This window comes from Polyodon spathula, chromosome 18 (assembly GCF_017654505.1).
Source record: "Polyodon spathula isolate WHYD16114869_AA chromosome 18, ASM1765450v1, whole genome shotgun sequence".
Lineage (NCBI taxonomy): Eukaryota > Metazoa > Chordata > Actinopteri > Acipenseriformes > Polyodontidae > Polyodon > Polyodon spathula.
In genome coordinates, this window is record NC_054551.1 from 33945596 (window position 1) to 33972151 (window position 26556).

Sequence of the window (26556 nt, forward strand, 5' to 3'; positions counted from 1 at the left end):
ATAAAAAAAAACTAAAAAAACAAAAAAACTGTTTATTTTATTATTCTGTACATTTAGAAGATTGCTAGAATGTTCGTTGCATCCAGTAATTAAATTGTTCTCTAAGCCCATTGAATTGAATGGAAAGGCAAGGGCTGAACAAGAACCACAAACCATAGGGTTCAAAGGCAAGAGGTAAGCACAGTTCTTCTGCTCATGTTAGTATTGTTAACTCATCAGCTGCTAGGAGAAGAGTCCTTAAAATCTTATTACTGATTCTTCTCCTTCAAAAGGAGAACCCCATTCAAGCACCCTGTGGAGAGACAGACTTGCGTTTCAACGCACTGAGCCACCTAACTTCCCTGTACAGGAACAGGTGTTCCGAAAACTTGTCTTCAACAAAACCGTTATATAACATGTTGATCAGAACTGATACTACATGGCTGGATAGCGTACGGTTCTGTTCAATGGTTCTAAATCATTCATATATTACCCTCCTGGGCGTTTGAAATATTTTTACAAATAGAAATACACTGGACATACTCACATGTACTGTTTAATGTGCAACTGTTATAGCTTTGGTACACTTTTTTTTCCTCTGTACAATTATAATGCATTCCCTCTTTGCATTTCAAAGAGCTGTCTTGCAAAGTGGACTTTTCAGCATAAGATATTTTAAGTGGCATGCCCATTGAGGTTTTCATTGGTTAATCAGTCTCTCTCTTTTCTTTCTATAAAACACTGATGCATTTTCCACAGTTGATACTGCAAATGGCAATTCCCCCCAAAGCCCTGCTATAAAGCATTGTGATAAATCAAACAGCATAACAGTTTGCAATGGCTTCTGCCTTCGACAAGCATGTACTACAGAAGAGTCTGGGTTCTAGGTGTTCCTGTGTACTTATTGTGCAATCTCGTCTGCAAATGAGATGATTGTTTTTTTTATTTTTTCAGTGCAGTGAAAATCTTTAGTTAAAGATGATGTGCTATTTTTGAGTGCCTAGGGGTATAAGCACAGTGCTTTCTTTGGAAAATGTGTATATTAATTGAGAGCCATACAAAATCCATAAGGTGAAACTAGCACTGCCCTTATTTTTAGGTTGCCTGCAAATGGCACTGTACATTATGTCTGGTTATGTCTCTCAGCTAGCATGAAAAACGTCTCTTTCCCAGTCAAATATGGAGTTCCAGTGAAGTTTGCCTGTTAACCTTAATATTTCAGCAGCAGCAGCGGCAGCATGTCATTAGAAGGGTTTGGAATGATTTATTGCATTGCAAAGTGTTCCTCTCAGCAGACACTGACCTCAGCACACTGTTACCTCCCCTAGACACTGAGATCAGCGTACTGTTATCTCCCTTCTCCTCCTCCAGCCATATAAAAAGAACGGCAACATTTAGGGCAAGAGCAGGTTTTGGCAGTTGAGAGCAGACTATATTTAATGCAGAAACATTTGGCCAAAATTTTTCGATTACTTTATTATTTAAATTGAAGCTGTCCCTGAATCTAAATCAATCCCACATTCAAAGACCAAGAACAGGACCTTAAATGGAAGTCAGAATTAAGGCCAAAGAAATAATAAAAAATAAAAAAAAATAACACTGTAATTAACAATGAAATGGATTTGTTATTTTATTTTTAGGAACCAGCAGATCATTTATATAGACCTAATAAAATCTGATCAGCTACAAACAGTAAAAAGAAAAAATAGCAATTTAAAAACACCTAGAAAAAAAAAAGCCTGACTTGGCTATCAACAAGATTTTATATATATATATAAAATATTATATAAATAATATTAAAATAATACAAATATGCTGAACAGTATATTTAATAACCGATTATGCTAAACGCAAGATATTAATTACTGAGCTTAAGATAAAACACTGCTGAAGTTGAACAAATAAGACAAATTACATTAATTTAAAGTACATTCATTTAACAGTTAAACAAGCAAGGATTTAGCAAGGATTTCTTCTGTAGTGGGAGCCAGGTATCTTTTATAGATGATAAAAACGTGTTTTATTGCCTCTTTGGTACTCAGAGCTGATTAAGAATACTAAGGTGTTGAGTGCCCAGCTTTTGGAGCTCTTTCAAATTCATAAAGCAGTGCGTCAGTATTTAAAGCAAGTAGCTGAAACATAAATAAACAAATAGGCTAATAAAACACACTCTGAAACGAAAATATAAAAAGTCTCCAAATCAGTACTTTATAGCTGACTTTAGGCACTGCATGTGAGTTAAAGTAAAAAAGAAATGTTTGAAAGAGGACGAAGAAGGCGTGATGAATGAAGGCATTTATATTGGTTGGTAACAGACTGTTCCCCATCCATTCAGTATTACTTGGTATGACTGGAATAACACGCTATCCTACTGTATATGGTAGTGTTGATTTCATTATTACTGGAGGGATTCATATAGAAAGGCTTCTCTGGCAGTCCTCCAAAAAGATCAGGCGAGAATTGGATTAGTCGAGTAACAGAACATCAGTGCATTTTGCGGCATGGTTCCTTTGTAATGAATTAATAAGGTCACTTCTCTTCAAGAAAACAAACTCCTCAAAAGCACAAAACATCTAAGGGGCTAGAGGTCAGTCTGCGGAAATATCAAGCTATGTGTGTGAACGATGCTGTCTGTGTGAACGATGCTCTGTTTGTGAATGATGTTGTGTGTGAACAATGCTGTGTATGTGTGTGTGAACAATGCTGTGTGTGTGAACAATGCTGTCTGTGTGAATAATGCTGTGTGTGTGAACGATGCTGTCTGTGTGAACGATGCTCTGTTTGTGAATGATGTTGTGTGTGAACAATGCTGTGTATGTGTGTGTGTGAACAATGCTGTGTGTGTGAACAATGCTGTCTGTGTGAATAATGCTGTGTGTGTGAACAATGCTGTGTGTGTGAACAATGCTGTCTGTGTGAATAATGCTGTGTGTGTGAACAATGCTGTCTGTGTGAATAATGCTGTGTGTGTGTGAACAATGCTGTCTGTGTGAATAATGCTGTGTGTGTGAACAATGCTGTGTGTGAGCGATGCTGTGTGTGTTTATAATCCCTGTCCACCTATATATAGAAGGAGCTGGGAGACAGACCCTCAGCTCAGTTCAGCACAGAGAAGCATATGTGTGCTTATAATCCCTGTCCACCCCTTTCTCCATTTTGATTTTGTTTTGTATTTTTGTTCAATTGATTTACTTTGCTAATAAAAGTGTGCATATCAGTGCTTAAACAGCCTAGATCATAATTCCAGTTAGACAGACTCCTATTGCACTCTTGTCTTGGCTCTCCATACCAACAAAAAAAGGCACTTAAACGATGTACAATTAATGCAAGGATGTGGAAGATATGCATAAGTGTACCAACTGAAAATTTCTTTTTTTTGTAATGAAATGCCAAAGAACTAGATTTGATCCATTGTATTTCAATGGGCACACACTGGCCAAGCTTAGAAAATGAATAGCGATATCAGAGAATATATTTCTCAAAGGTGCACTTGTACACATTGAGCATAGCACAATACACATTGCAACAAATAGCATGCAGGCATATTGAAAAGATACCAGGATCTGAACGAGGCAAAGGTTTAGATAGTGTGGTTCCACCTGTCCTGTCTTCAGCTCTCTTTCAGGGATCATTATTATTATTATTATTATTATTATTATTATTATTATTATTATTATTATTATTATTATTATTATTATTATCAAAACATGTTTGCATGTGTGCAGTGAAGTGTAGCAGCCTGCCTGCTGTGGAATAAAATATATTTGCTTCATTTTCTACAGATGAAATGTAATTCCTGAACCTCGTTGAGTGACTATATTGATGTGCAAGTTGGGTATAAATTCCTTTGATTACTGTTGTTCTTTTCAGAACGGTCCTTAGTGTTGTTTCTCCTTCACATAGACTTCCTTTACAAACATTACAGTATACATGAACAGCTTGTCCAAATCAAGACTCCCTGTCTTATTGTCCTATTCCCTGGAACAATAAGAAAAACTTGGGATGAAGAGGTTATGAGGTAGTGTAGATACTGTACCATTGCCAACATGGTTATCGAGCAAAATTAAATTAAGAAACACAATCAAATAAACAAACAAACAAGCAAAACAAACTCAAACATACTGCCAGGGTGGAAGCATCAGGAAGCACATTGTTTGCATTGCCATTCCACTAAGCAATACTGCTGTGAATTCTATTTGAGAGAGAAACAGAGAGCATTTCTAAATACATTCAATCAATTCTAAGTGTCAGTGTTTTTGCTGCTTATTGCATTTAAATCCTCCCTTACTTAGAACTGTCAAGAGATGTTAATTTGCGGAATGGATTATGTATGAAATGAAGCTGAGAAAGAGAGGTGGAACAGGATCATCATTCTGGTAGAAACATCTGTCTCCTTGACCCTCAAGCTCTCCTATACGACTGCTTATTTCTGCGACTTCAAAAACTCTACTGTAAAACACATCAATAAGAAAGAGAAGTAGACAAACACTGATGAAGGCAGTGGCCCAGACTGTTTGCTTGTGTCTAATATGTCTTTTGATATATGCCTCCTGTTGAAGAATACTTGGGGATCACAAAAGGCTAAAAGGAGTTAAAAAAAAAAAAACACCCTGTCAGTAAATTGATAAAGCATGCATCTTGATATATCAAGGCACATTTGAAATTGAAGTTAGATTACTGAAGTTTTAGGGTGAAAAATATACACATTTTTTATCCTCCCACCTTTTTAAATAGCACCATTGAATGACCTATCTACGTTTCCCTGGTTTTAAGAGAGGACGAGGAGGAGAAGCTTTTGGAATGACTTTGTTTTATTTCTTTGCTAGCTCCATTAAGTAATTGATAATGGCTTTCCCAAAATCTAAAAGGTTTAAGCTTCACCAAGCCCTCAATTCAATTTACCCCAGCTGAGCAATAGAGAATACTAATCACAGCTCGATATTCTATCTGTGTGCAGCTCACACATTTCCCTTTATTGTGCAGTCTGTTGCTCCTTAGAGATTCCTAGAGCTGGCCTGAGGTCCCCGAGGCAGTGTGTGCCGATATTTTTTTTTTCAATTTTGCCAAGTCATGCAATTCCTTCACTCACCCCCGTCTTTTCATCAAAGATTTTGATCCCCCCGAAGGAGACCGTTAAAAAGATTTTCTGCTTGTGTTCTCCCTTTGAACGGGCTGCTGCAGCAAGTCCCTTTGGAAACAGACAAGACAAAACAAAAAATCAGTGTAAAACTGCAAAAGTAACAACACCCAGACAACTGCGATCTATGAATATCAGACAAGTCATGTAATGATATGTGTATCTGAACTTTTATAACATTTGTATAGCAAATTATTATAACATGTTCTTATAAATGTTTACAGACGGTCTATAACCACTTATAAGTCTCCCTGAAAGGAAATTATTCCAAAAATTCTTCCTGCATATGCAATTCATCCTTAACTAAAAATGTAATAACATATCTACTGCAAAAGCAATAAACTCATCAAAGGTCCAGATAGCAGCATTGGAAATACAAATGCATAGCAGCTAGTGCTATGACTGTTTCAGATAAACGCATATTATGGAAGGATACAGTTGTTACAGTCATTGAAAATGAAATGTCAGCTGGTTTGATCATTTTGTTTCCCACAGGTGCACGGGGATACAATTATGTATAGAGTATAGATGCACATTTAAAACAAATTGCTAGCATGGTAATACATTTGCTGTTATGAAAGTATTACTATGCTTTGACATATACAGAAAAATGTAAGATATTTACAAGCAGATGTTTTTGTGAGCTCTGCACAGGTTCTACATATTGCATATGGATTTGGCACAACGTCTTAAAAGAAGTCTGTTGTTGTTGTATATTTGACACATCATTTGTAGCCACCACCACGTCATGATGTCTTTTAATTACTCTAATGAAATTCCTTTGATTTTGAGTTCCCAGTTTAGTCAATGGGCATGCACATTTTTCTAAAATGCTATTTAAATTTCTATTGATCTGGATGTCTTTCTTTCTTTCTTTCTTTCTTTCTTTCTTTCTTTCTTTCTTTCTTTCTTTCTTTCTTTCTTTCTTGAACATGGAGGTTCAATCTTATTATGTATAACACACATATCTCTCTACCTGTCTCTCTGTCTCTCAAAAACAAATCATTGAAAGACTGTACGATCAGCTTAAGCCCTTTAAATTCTTCCCCAATTTGAGAGAATCAGGATAACCCCCGAGGACAGCAGAAAAGTAAACTATTTATATCAATCGACATCTTATAATTTCCTTCAAGACCGTGATTGCTGACTTCAAAGGCAGATCAATGCTCACCCCTGACCCTTAGACAGCGTATCGAATTATTGATTAAGACATTTTTCTTGATGTTGGTTGGGGAGTGGTTGGTGGCTGGATGTGCTGCACTTATAAGGTAAAGCAATGTTTATTTTATGTTTTATTTTATTAATAGCCTTAAAATGTAAAAGGCACTGTAAGCATTTTGTTTTATCACTTTTCCTTAAATGCTGAACTTTGAATTATGCACGTGTACAGGCAATAATTATCACAGAGGATAATAATCACACACTAATTTAATACCAATATATTACACATACTATTAAAATGTTCTCCTACAGTAGTAGCGGGATTAATTCTATTTGTGTTCCTAGGCTTTCTTATCCTTTATTGCTTATGCCACTTGCACATTACAATTATTCACTGAAATGGCAACATTTGTTACAGTGAAGAATACAATACCCTCCAGTGGCTTAGTAGCATTTCTGTTTTTCATTTAAATTAAATGAGGTCATCTAGGACGCAGTGACAAATGTGTAAGACTTCTGGGAAATTATTTGGGGAATATCAAAGTGAAACGACCCAATTTCTCTGCATATTAAAAAAGAAAAACTCATACTGTAGCAGCACAAATTATTCCCTCAATTATCAGAATGATAAAACTTCGCCACAGCAGCTTAACTTTGATCTACAATGAGTAACATCATATCGTTTGAGTAAAGATTACAGTACAGTAGAAACGTTACAAACACATCTCTGTAACTGACTGTTTTCAATGATTTATTAAATGGTTCTGCATCAATGAAAGGTCTACTGCATTAACACAGTAACAATTTCCTGTGGAACAATTTCAAGTGCCCCTGTATTTGTTTTTGAACTACAGAATCATGGGTACTCCAGGAATATTTTCCCTTTAAGAAGAATAATTTTAGCAAACATCTAGATTGCTCCTGGCTTAACTTTCTTTGCAAAAAGTCATATAAATATTATGATCCGTTTTGAATATGTTTTATCCCTTTCAGTCCTGGCGGGACCTCAAAGTCTATATTAGTGCCATATGTTAACATAAGCTGTCGGAAATCATGTAGGAACCCAGGTCCCAGACTGAGGTAGTGTTTAAATATATGTGTAACAAAAGCATTTTTGTCCTATTCTCATGTATACTAAAGAAAGGAGTTTCTTCAACTCAACAATATAATTCAGGACTGAAAGGGTTAAATAGTGGATTAATGCCCTTAAATGCTTTGAAAAACATGTCCAGTGTCCTGTCGTGACATTGTTCTGTGATATCGCCCTGTCTCCTCCCAACCTCAGCACAGCAAATCTCTACTCCTTCCCCCTTTCTGAGCTGAAATGAGCCAACACCAGTACTGGTTTACTAGGGAATCAAACCACGCATCTGAATCCCCCACATGCCCTGCAGACAGCCCTTGCTTGCTTTAAAGATGTATTATTTATCACCTTCCTCTTCTTAGGAATATTCAATCATTATTGCCTCCATGCAAAACCTGCTATAAGTAGCAGCTGAGCTAGCATTCCTGCAGGCAGACTCACCACAGCATGCAGGATTAATACACAGTGATCAGCGACCAGCCTACTGCTAGCTAGCGTTCCTGCAGGCAGACTCACCACCCTGCTACTGCTAGTGTTCCTGGGTAAGCAGCATGCAGGATTGATACGCAGTGATCAGCGACCAGCCTACTGAATAGAAGTCACACAGCTGAAAACGTGAATGCACATTTCCAAAATATGTGCTAATGACTTTCAGGGGGATAAAAGGTGCACATTGAAGATTAATGTTATAATAATGAGTATTCAATGGGGGGTACATCAAACATGTGAAAAATGCTTGACAAATAAATTTCCCAATGTGTGAAAGCGGCAGATTTTAAAACACAGGGGGATGTGGAATTACTGCACAAGACAACCAGACATCTTGTTCAAAAGAATAATCAGCAAACATAATTATAGAAGCAATAATTTTAAAGTTTGACAAGAGCCTGACAAGGCTAAAAGTCTTTGATCAAATATGTTGTCTGTGAAAAGTTCAATAAGAAGCACTGATTACTTGTTGGTTAAATGTAGAGATGAACATCTTGTTTGAAATCCACAGTCTATGATGTTGCAAGTACAATATATTCCTATTGAAAAACTCCCTACCTTGAGCTTCATCATTGAATCTTGGCATAACTTGTCTCCTCTTGCTGCTGTAACTTCATCAAGCCCGATCAGCTTAGCCTTGTACCGAATACCATCCCCCTTAAAGCGCTTGATCAGACCTGTCTCGCTCCGATCCTGACCTGGAAGAAAAAGCAAGCAGAAAAGAACACTGTGACCTTGTCCAGTCTGCTACAATGAGTGCACACCAACAATACCAAGATGCTGTTGCTTCCTGGTTTTTAACTACTTCCTGCAATCCTGCTGTAGTTGTAGCACAATATACAGCAGTACAGCTACTGTTTTTTTTTTTTTTTCAAGTACTTGTTTTAATACGATCCAGTGACAAAAAAATTGAGTGGCTAGCTTATTGCAGGATACTGAAATGATCTTATTCCTTGAGCAAATATGCAACCAAATGTCAGCATCTTTTCAGCAATGTCTCTTCTGAATAAAACAATGAACTCTCACTACCCACTATGTTTCTTGTTCTAACATTGTTGCAAGTCCATCTCCCCAGCTGTCCTACTGCAGAGCTGTTGTGAGCTCCATTGATGAGGCAAGGTTTCAAGAGTAATTATAGCCTGAGAAGAAAATTGTTTGGCAACACCTCCCAGTTTGCCTTACATTCCTAATGGGGATACAATTGTTTTAATATGGAGAGCACACACGGTCTCACAGTTCAGTACAGAATACCTTTGTACCTTTAAACAGCAGGCAGCTGATATGCTAAAACACAGACATCCTAAACGCCATGAAGCTTACTTTTCCAATAAAGACTGTCAGAATGTGTTGTGGGGAAAGGCAATAGTTTAAAATGTTGAAATCACAATGATTTTGTGGGTTATGAATAAAATTTGTTCCTTGTTAAAGAAACTGGCCTTTTATAGTGGTGCTGACCCAGGCTGGAATCTCTAACAATGTGTGATGTCTGTTTAGCTCTCATGTGAATGAAGCATGCATGGGCTGAGCCCAGTTCCTCATAGACTAGGGGTCTGGAGCTCAGCCAGGGGGTGATATGGACTCACACATGACTGAAATAACAGCTTCCACTCTACAGGGATCGAGACACATGGTGGTGAAAGGGTTAATAGTACCTGTTATGGAGATTTTTCCTTCCAGCTGGTGATAATAAAGTGACAGAGATTGAAGACTGACTCGATTTCACTGGAATACATCAAAGAGGCCCCCTTTTCCATCAGCGTTCAAGAACAATCTTTTTTTGCTACTTTGGTCATATCCATCATTACTTACTCTGGAAGTCATGATTGGCTCCAAATGGCCATTGACATGAAGAGCACCTTATGATAAAGTGAAATTAATGAGCCTCTCACTGAAAGGGCTATATGGCAGTACACATCCAGCCTATTTATTTTACCAGGCAAACCAAGAAGAATGAGGCTTTCCAACAAACTGCAATCATTAACCCCTCTATTATAACATAACAGACCGCTAACCTGTGACTGGACCTGCTGCATTAATTCAGTGTACTTCTGAAGCCTGGAATAAAGGGAGCAGGCTTCAGTGCTAAAGACGCAGCTGAAGGAAATGCTAATTGCAGGTGAAGAAGGAAAAGTCAATGCATTGGGGTCAGCAGATGTGTACAAGTTTCTACCAAATTAATATTCACAGAGGGAAGCCAGTTTAAATGGGCATATTCCATGACCATGAGCATGCTCACCAAGTCACATGCAGTCTGAATTAGGCAGCATTCAACTGATACAATTGCACCAGGAAAGGTGCATATTCAGCAACAATTTGACATGCAATGATCACAGTCAATCAGTGACTCATGCTAAGGTTTTATCTTTCTGGGCTTTATGGCGTCTGGTGGGATAAACACTTGATTCTTTTTTTGATTAAATATATCAGTTGAACTTGTTAGCAAGGGAAATACTAAATAAAGGTAAGATTTTATAGTGTCTAATTACTGTTTATTTACATAGTAGCTACATAGTAAATACATGTGCACTTATACACATAATTACAATTCTATTAAACATAGCAATGTGCTTAATGTTTAAATCTTTGTGCACAATATAACCCTGTTCCTAAACCTAACCCTAACCCTAACTCTAAACTTAACTCTCAACCTAAGTTAAAATGCATGGTAATTAGAGACACTTTATGTAAAGTGTTACTCACTTACGCATAAAGAAGTAACTCGACCTATTATGAAACATAGAATTTCTGCTCATTGCAGTGCAGACGCATGATGCTCATACAATGGTGATATATGCCTATGGCATCAGAAACAGAACCCACGTTTTTATTGCAACAACATGGAGTTTCAGATTAATGTAATGCACAAATAGCCAATGTTATACCTCAAGCGACCACGAAACACGGTCTACTGTTAATGTGTCATGGTTTACTGACTGTCTGAGAAGCTGCTGTGCTTGTATAATATGTGGATGATAGGTCAGAGTGGCTCTGCTGCTGTTGGCCACTAAAATGTTGTTTCCAGTGCATGAAAGGCTTCACTTCTAGTAGGATAGTACAATAAAGTCGAAGCTCTCTAATGTCTTAGTGTCCTTTTTTGTGCTTACAGGCCACAGTGAATGGTTTCCATTGTGAGTCAGGGCAGGCAGATAATTACAGCATCATTGCAGTCAATAGCGGGCCTCGGGTTACTGATGCCTCCTGGGATAAAGAAGCCAATGTCTATTGTGCAGCATCCAACCCGCTGTCCTGCCCTCTGCCTTCATATCTATGTGATAGCCTGTAATCTGACATTGCTTTATTTATGTATTTATTGATTTATTTATTTATATCTGTCTCCATCTTGTTGCTGGTCGACACCCTGTACTGTACTGTACAGTCATTTCTTTATCACCTCCTTGTGATAGCAAGGGCATGTTTCAGACTCAGAACCACTGCCAACTACGCTGTCCTCCCACCCCAAAAATGCAGGTTAATTACAAAAATCAATGAAATCCAACAATGAAATGAGAAAGGATGAAACACACGGCCCCACACCTGTCAAGGCAGAACAAGGGACGGCAGTATAACATTACAAATGGTTCAGCACGCCAACTCGAGCACTGCGAGAGCCAGACACATTAAATCAGGTCACATCTGTGTCAGAGGGACATTCTAAAAAAAGCAGCAGCATGAAAGGCAAGAAGATATACTGCAGCGAGCTGCAGAAGTGCAAGGCACTGGGAAAACATGGTTCAGTGTACTATAGTACAGTAAAAATAAAAATAACTTTCTGTCTGGAGTCAGCCTTTAACACCTGCATGATTCTGTGCCAAGATCATCCCAGAACAACACTCTGCTCTCTGCGAGTCTGACATGGGATGTAACACTACCAAGGAAAAGTGAAACTTGAAAAATAAGCATAAGGCAACCAGCATTAGTACAAAAAAAAAAAAAAGAAAAATAATAAGTTTATCAGATTATACCCAAATGCAGTCTAAGGAGTCTATAGGAGGCAAGACGTTTATGATAATGGTTTGGAGAAGAGCGTTTAAGGCAATTATTGATACACAGTGTTACAGATGGACAGACAGGCAGCTACAGAAGACGGGCACAGTCAATGGTGTACAGTCTGAATGAGGACTAAAAAATATCCTTGAATCCTCAAGTTACTGAGGCCAGTGATAATGTTGCGAATGGAAAAGAGTGAAGACAACATATTTAAAATGCTTGGTTATGATTTCTTTAAAGAATAAAAACAGGGCCCTTTTAGTGTCTACAATTTCAAACACTCAGTGATTACGAGATACTGTAGGGATCAACAAAGGCTAAACAAAGAACACTGGAGCCCAGATGCAATTGTGGCAACATCTTTATTTACTCAACCAGCCTGGATGACCCAAGAATAACGAACTGATAAACTTGGGTGCATTTGGATCTTGCATATCTTCTGTTTTGGGATCAACATTATAACACACGCCAATAACTTAATCTTGTTTAGATATTGTTAGGAAAACAGATTATAAGCAGACTTCACAAAGTTCAGATTCACACATACACACACAGTTAGGTGACAACAGACCATCTCTGTACTTGAGCTATTTCCCAGAACATTAGGCAACCGATCATTATCTAATTCCTGTTTGTAACTAGGTCCATGTTTGTTGTGTCTAACTATTAATGTTCACGCTATAGATCTATAACCTTTGAATATTGGAATCAGTCAATGGGAGCTTACTAACATAGACATTGGTACTGTGTGCACTCATTTGCAGATATCAAATTCGTTAGTTTCCTTACAATATAAGCAGACCAACATTTTCCTGTTTCTGTATGTGGTTTAACAATTTGGGTGAATCGATACAAGTAAGTGGAGAATCCAAGTGAAAGCAGCAGGGTGATGCAGAGATCTCGAACCTGCTGTGACTTAACCAGGTACTATACATTACACCCGGGGGGAGAGGGAGATATATGGCTACAAAAGAGCATGTGCCTATATGCTTCATTATAAGGTAAGGCTTTTTAGTTCTGTAGCTCGTGTTTGAGGTGCTGCAAGCAGTGCTGAACCTGCTTATAAGCTTTACCCTCAGGCACTAAATGTATGTGTTATAACCGCACTCTGTCATGGAGCGTTACCCTAGAGGCCCTAGGCCAGCTTTTTGGAGACTATGGTGAGCATATGTAGGAGACTGAATTGTACCAGGAGTTGATTGTAAAACACCTGCAGGCAGCAAGTTAAGATTTCTATTTTTTTTTAATTTTTTTTTTTGACTGCAAGGAAAATGCATTCTGATCATAGTATTTTGCCACCAGCAGCTACTATATGCAGACCTTAGGAATTGAAAAAGCAGAACCTGTTTTCCAGCAACAAGGGTAACTATTGATCAGGTTGTCTTGTCTTGTTTTGATAAGCTGCTTCAAGGAGAAGTCATAAATGTCCTTATAAGGTTTAGAACATTTAACAACCTTCGTGCAAGCTCAGCTGATAATTCTTTAGCACAATTAGATTTTCATTTGTATGACATTTTAATACAATTCTATTTGAATGCAGGAGGGGAGACAAGGTCAAAATAACAATCTTTAACCTGCTGCTATAGGAAAAAAAAATCAAAATTATATATGCCAGGAGTTTATGTACTCTGGACCATAACGGACCAGACAAAAATTATACAGTTTGCAAATGATGAACCATATGGAAAAATAACTTAATGCACATAACATGTATAATAATAATTAAAAAAAAAAAAAAATGCTTTCCTGTCCCATATATTGAATGACAAAAGTGTTCCGTAATGATATATTTTAGGATGAGTCATCAGTGAGTAAGAAAATGTTTTTCACAACTCAAACGAGTGCTTGTCACTCCTGTTCATCAGATTAGTCACTGACTAGACATTGCTTAATAAGTAAAGTAGACAAGATGTATTTTTCCAAGTCCTAGCACAAAGTCCTAGCATGTTGGTGGCCAGGCTGGTGCCTCCACCAATAACCTAAACAACAATATGATAGACTGCTGCATTTCATCCACTGCAACACTCTATATGACATGAAGAGCTATGGAGACTAATCAGAGCGCTTTTTAAAAAGTAATGCTTTAGGTTTTACTAACAATATTTAAATCGAATCTATAACACAGAATAAAAGCACACTTTTTATTAAAGGCACATTAAAGCTACAACAAACTATACATTGCATATAGCCAAGGCAATCTGGGATGTTTCAATATGCAATAGAAGGTAAATAAGAGGATGGTTATAATGAAATCTTGCAATAATCAAGTCTTCAGTCCAGAGGCAAGTGTATTGGCATACCAGTTATTAATTGGAATGGAGTTCCATAGAAGAGAAATTCGGTATTGTGGAATCTCAGAGTGCAGCTGGGTATACAGTGAGTCACAAAGTCCCTGAGAGAAGAAGGTCAAAGGAATCCACAGCAAGCCAGTGCAAACGTTTAAATACTGGAGTGCTTCTGTGTTGAAAACTGCTGAGAGAATGTTGTTTGTAATTTAATATTTCAAAGGCAATAACACGTTTTCCGTTGACAAGTGCTACTCATCATAAAAAACTCAATCAAGTTCCTAATTAACCTCGAGCTGTCAGAAATGTTAACAACTGACAGTCAAAATAATCTTTTTTATTCAGTTTTCTCCCTGTCAGAAGAAAATAACAGTTAAAACAAATATGGCCCTGCTGAAACTAATTGACAGGTCATATTATGTAGCTCCGAGTACTCGACAATTCAAGCTGTTAGCACTGCAGATTAATCATTGCAATGCGTGCACTCATTCGTAACAGAATTCAAATGATTAACTCACCTCTTACTCCAATTGTGAAAATACAATGAAGATGATTGTAGGGTGAGGGAAGGGCTACTTTATCTTTATGCAGTTTCACAGTTTCCTGGACTTTGCTTCAGCTCGATGCAGCATCCAGCTAAGCTGAGTTTTATGGCTTGGGATCAGGACACAGGAAAACATTGTTGTAATAAATCCCAGATTTCCCCAATCAGTCTGAGTGCTAAGGAGGTAGTTGCTTATTCAATATTCTTTCAGCTTCTATGATAAACACACTCTACAGAATGTAGAGGAGCTGATGTCTGCTCAGTAAAGCAACATATCCACCCTGTGACTGTCACCTAAGAGATTCTGAAAACTCACTGTACTGCTACACCGGCTAACCCTATGCATGTTGCTCGTGAGTGGGTATTTCAGTAAATGCATTTCTTAAGGTCTCCGCACACTGGATGGGATATGATTTGTCTTGCAGTAAAATGGTACATTCACACAGCATTGGCGACAGGCGCGCGATGTGATAGGCGACTCTCCTCTGATTATATCATCGGCTGGAAACAATAACACGTATGATAGTCCTGTTATACAGCTAATACCAATAAAATATATTATAGCTTTTCAGGATACTTATTTCAGAAAATGGTAAAGTAATCTTACACACCAGCTATATCCAATTCCCTGGCAATGGGCTGCCAAATGTTCTCCCTCATTGCCGTGTCTTTATAATTTTTGTGTCCTTTATTGTACAGCTCTGGGTATTTTGATACAGCTGAATTATCTTTTCTTCTGCCATTGTTTACTGTAGGCCTGCAAGGGAAGCTGTTCCTTGTTGCTCAGTTCCCTAGCTGCCATGGGTCAACATTGCAAAAAAAGACATCAATCCTATTTTTTCAGTGCTTCAGTGTCGCTTCAGTGTTGCCCGTCACATCCCAGGCAGCGTGAATGGCTTGTATCAAAAATACATGTTTTATTTTTATTTTTGTCGTGTTACGGTGTGTCGTACGACACATTCTCTTGTCACATCGCGTCCAGTGTGTAAAGGCCTTTAGGGTTATCCTAATTGAAGTTGTTTAATGAAAGAAATGGTGTTCTTGTATTAATTGCTTGTGTTTGTCTCACATAAAAGTGATTGATAAACAATTAATTAATTAATATTTAATCTAATACAGCCTTGAGTTACTGTAACCAAGCTATACAATAATTATACATTTAATTAGAGCATTAAATGGGATACTACCCAATAGTATGAACCAGGAAATACCTGGCCATTATTATGTATCACTGTGCAAATGAGGCAGGCCGTCATTATGAACTTTACAGTAAAAAGGTGAATGTACCGTGGCTCTCAAAAGTATTCACCCCCTTGGACTTTTCCACATTTTATTGTGTTACAACATGGAATCAGAATGGATTTAATTAGGAGTTTTTACCACTGATCAACACAAAAAAGTCCATAATGTCAAAGTGAAAAATAAAATCTACTAATTGTTCTAAATTAATTACAAATATAAGACAGAAAATAATTGATTGCATAAGTATACACCCCCTTTGCTTTGACACACCTAAATAAGCTCTGGTGCAACCAATTGTCTTTAGAAGTCACATAATTAGTTGAATGGAGTCCACCTGTGTGCAATTAAGGTGTTTCAGATGATTTCAGGTTAAAAATACCTGTCTCTGAGGTCCCACAGTTGGTTAGTACATTTCCTAACAAAAACTACATAATGAAGATGAAGGAACAAGGCAATCCGAAAGCCATTGTTGAAAAAAACTCACATGAAATCTCTGCTAGATTTGCCAGAAGGCATGTGGGAGACTCTGAGACCAAGTGGAAGAAGATTCTATGGTCTGATGAGACCAAAAAAGAGCTTTTTGGCCTCAACGCTAAGCGCTATGTTTGGCGCAAGCCTAACACCACACATCATCCTGAGAACACCATCCCTACCGTGAAGCATGTGGTAGCAGCATCATGTTATGGGGATGCTTCTCTGCATCAGGGCCTGGACAGCTTCTGGAGATAGAGGGCAAAATTGATGCAGCAAAGTACAGAGGAATTCCGGAGGAAAACCTGCTGAAGCCTACAAGAGACCTGGGACTAGGGAGAAGATTCATCTTCCAGCAGGACAATGACCCCAAACAAAAAGGTCAATGTCCTGGAGTGGCCCAGTCAAAGCCTGGACCTCAATCCAATTGAACACATGTGGAAAGAGTTGAAAATGCTGTTCACCAAAGGTCCCCAATCAACTTGACGGAGCTTGAGCAATTTTGTAAATGGGAAAAAATTGCAGTGTCCAGATGTGCAAAGCTGGTAGAGACTTATCCAAATAGACTCATGGCTGTAATTGTTCTCAAAGGTGCCTCTACCAAATATTGACTCAAGGGGGTGAATACTTATGCAATCAATTATTTTCTGTTTGGTATTTGTAATTAATTTAGAACAATTTGTAGATTTTATTTTTCACTTTGACATTATGGACTTTTTTGTGTTGATCAGTGGAAAAAACTCCTAATTAAATCAATTTTGATTCCATGTTGTAACACAATAAAATGTGAAAAAGTCCAAGGGGCGTGAATACTTTTGAGAGCCACTGTATGTAAATACATATCATAAAGTCTTTACTCATATGTCCGACTGTCAATTATCCATCACATGTAGTCCACATTACATGTTTTCAGATATCTGTCACTCTTAACCAGCAACTAAGCTTGCAGCATTGGATGAAGGAGAACTGAATACAGACTGCAAATAGAGCTATTCTTATACATGGAACAATACAGAAACTGTTCTAATATGCCTCCCTTTTTAAATAGTTAAAGTGCACAGTGAACGAAGCGCAGGGCCTGTGGAGTAGAGACTGCTAGTCTGGATGTCCTTTTTTTTCACTTCAGCTCCTGACTCATGAGCCTCAGGCCAAATAACATCAGCTTCTCTTGCCTCGGGCTACCTAGCGATAAAAACTCAACAGTTCCACTGGAACTAAGACGTGACATTTCATTCTGATCTTCCTGACTTAGGACTGGGAACTCTGTGATATTGAATAGTTTAACTTGTAGAATTAGAATCTAGAATGTTTAACTTGTTTGGGCTCAGGGGAGGTCAGAATGTTCTCTAGATGACACAATTAAGTTCTGCTGTCCTGTCACTGTGGCAAGCGTGTCTATGCTTCTGCTACAGAGTTTATTTATTTATTTATGTGTTTCTCTGCCTACATACTTTGGTTTAGGAGGTGATGTTTAATGACTAGTGACCTGCACAGTGCTGTCATGTGCAAGCCTTGTGCGGTGTGTATGACTGCAATGTGTCGGATTAGAATTCAATATACTGAGTGTGATTAAAGCTGAGGGAACACCACGCCACTTTTTCAGGAACAGTGGCTTGAAACCAGGAGACCTAGTTTGAGACAACTTTGCTGTATCAAACCCTGTCTCTCCTGATGTTCCGTGCAGTGACCAGAAGCCTAGTCTCCTGAAATCAAGTTCCAAGCCACAAAGTGGGTTTGTGTTCCCTCAGTTTAAGACTAGAGTGCCTTTTATTTGAGCTAAGATTGATATATCCTTTTAATCTCAAATTGCTTTGAGCTGCTTCGTCCGAAGCCAAATGTTCTAAGAACATCCACATCTCCAGAAAAATCTACTCAAAAATCAAATACCCCCCCCCTCCCACACACACTTTTAATGTTATCATAACCATAATGTTACTGTCAGATTGAAACGTGCTCTATTCAGTACTCCAGTGGGGAGGATTCAAATATTATTCTCAGTACAACAGCAGTTTGAATATTTCTGAAGCATTTACAGCAGTATTGTCGTTTGCCTGTTGTGAATGTGTTCTACTCTACCACTGGACTGAATAGTTGTGAGAGGTGCATTGTGGGTTGCTTTTCAAAGTCAGCAGCTTTGTTTCTCTCCACAAATCAATCCTCTGGTAGGCCCGGTTACCTGCATCTTATTAACTGCTTTGATGTATTGCTTATCAAGTTCATCTATATGAAGCAATCCTATGACTTTCGCATCAAAAAAGTCTCTTAAATTACATTTTTGAAAACCAGGCCAGTTTGCTTGGTGTCTGCAGATTTTCCGGAGCACCTTGCTCTGTGCACAACCGTCTAATCTGGAGCCAGAGTTAGAAGGTGTTCAGCATACTTCCACTACAGGTTTAGAGGATTGATGATTATCATTATTGTTATAAAATGTTTACATTTACAGGTTGGAAAATTGAATTGTCCCTTTCATCCACAAACAAACAAATAAACAATTTATCAATGAATATTGTCTGCCTTCCTGGCCATATCAGTAGGTAACAAAATTTAAAAAAAATCTAATCCTAGAAATAAATGTAGAACTATAACTCATTAGCCATATACAATGCCAGATCGAAATTCATTTGCTATTGCAAATTGAGCATTCTAAATAGCAATTTATCTTTTAAATCACTGAACGCCTGACCAAGCACAGCGTGCTCACTGGTGGTTTAAATGAGACGTGTTATGAAAGCTAGTCGCTACCCTGTGCTTGATATTCTCCTGCCCTTAAGACAGACCCCTGGTGCGTCTCTTTAGGTGTTTGTTCTTGAAGTTCGCTTCTCAGTCATCGCTATCCGGCCACACTGTAATGCACGCGGACAGCACTTTGTACTGGACCTGACTGCACACTAACAGCATTGAAGTGAAACTGTATCAGCAGGAGAGTTTTGTTCTGTAACATCAAGGGTACACTTGAAGCACCGGGCACTGAGATTGAAACTATTACCTAATACATTTCAAACTGCATTTAAGAATTAACAATGCAGAAATGCACACACACACACACACACACACACACACACACACACACACACACACACACACACACACACACACACACACACACACACACACACACACACACACACACACACACACACACACACACACACACACACACACACACACACACACACACAAACACACACACATACAAGTTTTTGCTCAAAGGAGACAATGTTTCATTAATTTTAACATACATAAAGTGTGGAAGTACTTATAGGACTTATACTCACTATACTATACTCACTATTTCTATTTAAATCTATGAATGTGTTTGTGATGTCATTTTATGATATTATGATGTATGTAAATATATGATACACTGCATTTCTATTTATTTTCTAGACTTTATTTCTATCTATTCAGCATACTGTCTACTAATGGATTCAGTAACTGTATTTTTTGGAGAGGATCAGACTTTATCAAACAACCATATCAGAAGCGATATGATAGCTTCTAAAAGTGTCTGTAAAAGTGTCAATACACACCAATAGATATGTTATCAGGATAACTGTGCACTTTGCTGTGCTTTGACCCTATTGCCAGCAACAGTGCATTAAAACACTACAGACAGTAAAGGGACCTACACATTTAGTTCAGTGACAATACTCCTGATTTATTGTTGGACCGATTGTAGGCAGTAACTGATGGAAATTAACAGTTTTTGAGTTCTGCTGCCAGCTGAAAGCAGACTGGCAGATTTATTAAGCTTTTGTTCCAGCGCTGCAGTGGAATAAAATAACTTTCAGCTGGGTCTATTCAGTTGATCTTCTAAATGTCGGCTAGCCCACCTCTTCCTGCCCTCCACGCTATCTCTCTTCTGCAGCCCTTATTACCGTAGCAGAAAAGTAAACTGGCTTTAGAACAAAATAATTAATATATATATATATATATATATATATATATATATATATATATATATATATATATATATATATACCATTCCCCCTTGTATATCCAAAAGTGATAAGATAAAGAAGCGTGACGCAGAATGACTCATAAAGCACAGTCATGCAAAAATAATTGAGATGTGGTGTATTGCATGTGTTACTGCCATACAGATTGCATAGCTTTTAGTGTTGGCACCCTTACGCTGGGAGATGGTGTGGGACTGATGCACTGTTGCTTTCTAATAGTCCAGCGGGTAGATAAATCCTAGTTAGCTAAAACTAAAAATGCCTTTGGGACAGACAGAAGAGCGGCTGAATCCCATAGCCATAATGGACTGGAGTGTGGTACAGGACTTTTTATTTTTTACTATTCCAGTTTTCAGAAAAAAAAAAAAAAAGAAATGATATAGTGGTACGAGACTTTTAAGACCCAGCATGGGAAATGTTTCTGAGAGAGGCAGGTGTAATAACAGCGATTCATTTTTTTGCTGTTGTATGGTTGCATGCTTGCTTCCCCTTCGATAAACTGACTTATTCAAATCAAGTAACTGAACCTTCAGCAGAGGGTATGCAATCCCATGCTGCATGCACAAGCAGACAAGCAGATGTTTTGTTCAAAATAGATCAATTAGTCATTCCACTAGGCCTGCTCAGGACCACAGTCTCTTTCTGCAGGAATCTGATTGCTCACTGAGCAGCAAAGTTGTACAATACAAAGCAATCTTTGAGGCACATGTTACTTCAGACTGACTGCAGAGGTCATGTCTATCCCATGAAAATCAAGATGATAAAGTACCCATCCACTGTGCCAGAATTGTGTGTGTGAATGGTTTGAGGAGCATGAGAGAGACCTCTTCCACGGCCATCACAATCCCCAGATATCAATCAAATTGAGCATGCTTGGGATGAGCTTGAACGATGCACTTGTCATCAGAATCATCTACCAAGCAGTAAGAAACATTAATGACGAACACCTTCCAGCAGGTTGTAGAGTTTATGCCACATTGTGTCCAGGCTGTGATCAGGACACATGGTGGCCCAACCTGATAGTAGGTAGTGTAGAGGTCTAATAAAGTGGCCAGTATACAGTCCATTAGTAACAAAGGACTAGTGCAATGCACTGTATATATCAACATCTGATTTATTTACCTTTCATCCATTTCTAAAGTGTGAACAATATTCACACCCCAGTTGGGAAAGGGAAATACTGTACTGAATAATGAATGCAAGATATACAGAAGGCTTTTGAAATTGGCCATAGCGCATTGAACTCTATCAACAGCAAAACCTGAGTGCACACTGCACAGAACAACACAAAAGCTGCTCTAATTGGAGACGACTTAATTAAAAAAAAAAAAAAATCTGGAAAAGGATGCCTGCTGTATTTGGTCTCTGGTTCCATTTGTGTAGTTACAATGTAACAACACTATATTTACTCATACTGTTGTGTATTTACATTGCAATTACTATGTCATCACACTTCAGTTACATATTAATTACAGTGTAGTTAGAGACACTTCATATAAAGTGTGAACAATAATATTACAGTGCCCTTCTTTAACACAAGGAAACATTCAATAATAATATATCTTAAAAAAGTTTCATTACCCTTGATCGGTGTGATATGAGAAGCCCACATTTGACATTTGTGTTACTACCCTGACACAGTTACTAATACAGCATTGACGTATAAAGACAAAAACACATTGAATGTAATTAAGCTTTGATAGTTTATGCGACCCAAACTAAAGTAACTGCCTGTAATGATTGCAAGTCCAGTTATTTGTTAAACATTTTATTGTTTTGCTCCCTGTAATGACACACACACACACACACACACACACACACACACACACACACACACACACACACACACACACACACACACACACACAAACACACCTCAGCTCTTCGTAGTTCAAAAGCAGCCCTTTTGTCTGGGAGTCAGCCTTTCAAACAAGCTTTGAAAAGGCCTCTGAATAAAAATTAACAAAGAAAATAGTGTAAGACTTATTTCTCTCTGTTTGGTCGCAGCCCTATGCAGACTCTTTCTCAGATTTTTGCGCTTGTAAAGCAGAGCAATACATGAAAGCAAGACACCAAGAGGGCAAATCTGTTCCAGCCATCTGCCTCCTACCAGCATGTATGTGATGAGCATTTACACACATTTTAAATCAAGGCTGGTAATTGCTGTGCTAGAGCTGTGCCTAATCATGGAACCAATTACAGAATTAGTGAACACTACGCAGTTGTAAATACAATTAGAGATGTCTGATTAACTGGCATCAATAAATGCAAAGGAGTGATTACATTAAAACAACATGTTTGCTAAATAAAACAATAAGCAACAAGTAGGCAGCAACACTTCCAGTTATATTGTTTAGTTTGATAATAAAAAGGATTAAAGGCGCAACCGTGGCAAGTAAAACTGGATTAACAGGAAAAAAAAATCTCTACATGCCAGCAGTGTAAAATAAATAAATAAATAAAAAACCTATTTCTTTAGTTGCCACTAGAAATGGACTAAGACTTTAATACATTTTGAGCGCCAACCATTTTTACAATGCCTGGATTTCTGAGCCTTCTGCAATTCTAGCGATTATGTAACAGATTCTAAAAAAAAACCAAACGAGAAGGAATAATTTATTCATCTTGGTTTGCAATGGACGGATGTGCTTTCCCTGGCACAGATATTCTCTTCTCAGGTGAGGTTCAATAGCTGGCTCTGTTAGCACTCCAGGAAGAGATATTTATGTACCATACCTGAGCTTCCACAACTTTGTACTGGTAAAGGGACACATTTGCTTAACAAATAACCATTAGTGAGCTGCACACAGTCCTTTAAACTCAACACAAGATCCTTATTTATTTATTTTTGCTTGGGTTTGGTTTTTAAAAAAAACAAAAAACAGAAGTTTCAAGCATTCTGGAAAAAAAAGGCATGAGGGTTACTGTGCACCAACAATCGCCATGGAATCCAGTGTTATCGATGCAGTCAAAAATCCAATCAAGACGCTGAAAAAGACTTTATGGCAACATTGTATGTAGTTTGGAGAAGGGCATATGAAATATCAAACAACACAGACACCAGTATATCTCTGTAATGCCAGCTCTGTAAATCATTTAGTTTCCATCATCTGATCCACTGAAACATCAATTTCAGGTTAGTTGTTTATGGACTTTGGTGTCTCAGTGGTCTTTTCTATCATTTCCACGGTTCTCCACAGTGTTCATGCATTTATACAATCAAACTTTAAAGACACCCTCTCCATATCATCTCCAATCATTGTGAAAATTAAAAAAACACTGCTGAGTGCCTACCTAATTAAAATCCAGGTATAGATATGCCTTATGTGTTCTTCATTGAACGTTCATTAGGTAACATCCACCATCAGCACAATTTGGAGAGACTGAGTTCTGCCAGCTCACAATCCAAACTGGTACTGGGAGAGAGTCCCAATTGAAATCAATTTGATCTTGATGTGCTGCTGCAGAAAAGTTAACAAGTCTGATTTCAAGATACATTTCAAGTCAATTCCTCTGGCAGATGAAAACGCAATATAAGAATCCTAGGCTAGAGCAATCACTCCACAGCTCTCAAAATACATCTTCCCATTCCATGTAAAGATTGTTTTCAAGCACCATCTTCATGCTCCTGTGGTTCGCACAACACTTCTAACTTAATATTAGAATCACAGGTAAAACAGAACTATCATCGTTCTGGAACACAAAGCCATTTCGCTTTCAAGTAATATTAATAAAACCGAGAAAGTAAGAGTTTTACACCTCAGTAGCCTTTATTTACTATGTGCGATTCAGTGACACAGTTCAATTTGATATAGCACAGGCTGACAGGATCATGAAGGGACCTGTCACCCCAGGGCTTTAATACACTTTCAGTATGTTCACAGATTGAAATGGAGTGACTGGGGGAGTAGGGCACTGTTTAAGCAGCAGGCTCCACCCTCACCTGCAAACCAAACACTCCCATGCACCCCTGAGCTCCTCCATCCCTTAGAAAAGTGTACCATTCAGTAGCAAAGGCATGGCCAATTGCAAAGCATAGTGAAAGCATGGCAATGGTAAAGAATGGTAAATCATATTGGAAACCATGGCGTGGGAAAACTGCAAAATTACAGTGAAGGTTTGCCATGGTAACCTTTTATTCAGGATGCCACAGGACCATTTCCAAGGGTTGGGGGAATCTCTCAAGTACCCTTAGAGTACTGTAGCTTTTATTAATAACCATATGGAACGCATAGCTATCATATTCACTGGGGAAGGTTTCTGGAGCTTCGATTTGACCCACGGAGCAGTCCTTCAGTCTTTAAAGCATTTCTTTTCAAAGTCTGTTTTTTATACAGTACAGTTTGATCTTCGTAAAACTGTTCTCTAACAACAGTCTAGGTAAGCTTCATTGATCTCAAACTTGATATTATAATACAAAATAAAAAAATGACTAGAGCCCACTGTACTTTATGTTAAAGGTTGAATTCTTAAAGTCTTTTTTTATTGAATTAAATAGGTTTTACCTTAGAGTTGCGGTAAAAACAAATGCTGGAAAACATATAAAAAATAAATTCCATTTAAGACTGTGAGTCTTGGTAATGCAGTTTGAATGGATTTTATCACTTCCTTTTTTTAATACTGTTTCCACCCCCTTGCTCTGCAGAAGCAGTTCATTGATAACCACAGTGACAGAACTAAAAAGAGCTGTCCAGCGCCATGTCTATGGGCAGCCTTGCTGCTGTCAAAAGCCTTGAACAGGGCTTTGGAGGTGGGCAAAGTCTTCAGTTTCAGTTATAACTGGTAAAGTCAAAACATGACAATCTGTTTTTTAGTGGCAGACCTGGGCGTCCATGTCTGTTTTTGTCATTTGAACGACAGCACTGTAAACAAGGGGGTGGGGCTCTTACAGTCATTGAAGCTGACAAAATAATTCCATAAATCTTAACCATTTTGCACTTTCATACAGGCTGCATATGCCTCACATCTGCAGTTTTACGAGAAATGCATGTTGTAGCAAACATGTATTTTCATATAAAAACAAACATCTGTTACTGCACTAAGTTCTCTGTTTGATTTCCTTGCCCTACAGGAAGTCTGTTACAGCAGTGTTTTCTGGGTCAAAGCATGTTACTGGCAGCAAAGCATGTCAGTCGTTATGGGAAGCAACGGATTAGCTATTAGCTTGAAAGAAGCCAGTGGAGGGGTGGGGACAATTTGCCCCTCCCTCCAAGTGATTTGACCCAGGAAATGCAAGACAGTCATAAAGCATGGCTTGCAAACAGAGATGTCTACCCTACTGAAGTATCAGATACCATGTAAAAGGATCTGAATCCATTGAAGAACATTAGGAACTATTTTTTCAGCTACAAATTATAACAACCCTTTAAATCATTAAAATGGCCATTAAATAATTAAATCATGGTACATGGAACACAAAACAAGATTTAAGAGGCCAGCTAACTTTATACCGTAAAAATAAAAAGCTGAAAAATACCATTGATAGGCAATGCAGGATAATGATGCTGGTTTATATAAAAGGGGAATGCTATCTAAAGTTCTTAAAAAAAAAAAAACACTATAATTTAAGCCGTGTAGGTTTGCTCTGTGATCTAATCCTTCTATTCTGTAGCTCTAGTAACTGCACTATACAATCTATACACTATACTTTGTGGAGTACTTTATCATGAAACGATTGCCACTTCTGTTAAGTGAAAGGAAGGAGGTTTGGATCCTTTTCGCACTCTGATGAGAGGCTTTCATGCTGTAACGTGCACCTCCAGTCCTTTGCAAAGACTTTTTAGCTATAGCTGAACGACTCAAGAAGCCCTTTTGAGCAAATCGTAAGCTCCTTAGTGGACAGAGGCTGGTCTTAAAGAGTGTGTTTGGTGAAAACAGAAGGGAATATGCTTTCTGTGAGATCTGAACCAGGGTCAGGTTAAAGCTTGTGTTTGTAAAGATGAAAGAGAAAGTCTATTACGATGCTTTGTGTGCAGAAGTGATTCTGGAAGAGTAAATATAACTGTGTTTGTCACAGTAGCAAGATCAGGGCAAGGTTCAGAACAGATTTGTTAGCTGCCTTTGATGCTTGGTGTAAGTTAAAAAGTGGCTATGTGTGGCTATGTTGTTCACTTACAATGAGGTACGAAGGGGGTTGAAATCATATACAGAAGAGGAAAGCTTGATACAAGGCTTCTATCTTTCCTTCTAACTCTTGACCCTCCAAACCACGGAGGTGG

The 26556-nt window shown here is 38.1% G+C and overlaps 1 protein-coding gene across 10 annotated transcripts in view; it reads right to left on the reverse strand.

Annotated features, from left to right (window-relative positions):
- Window positions 1-26556, reverse strand: part of LOC121330974 (disabled homolog 1-like) — an 80406-nt gene that overhangs the window by 26777 nt on the left and 27073 nt on the right. For all 10 annotated transcript variants that reach the window (XM_041278020.1, XM_041278017.1, XM_041278016.1 and 7 more), the window contains exons 3-4: window positions 8409-8548; window positions 5069-5167 (exon numbers count right to left, since the gene is read on the reverse strand). In XM_041278020.1, the coding sequence (XP_041133954.1) occupies window positions 5069-5167; window positions 8409-8548 (239 nt within the window). The remainder of the gene's footprint in view (window positions 1-5068; window positions 5168-8408; window positions 8549-26556) is intronic.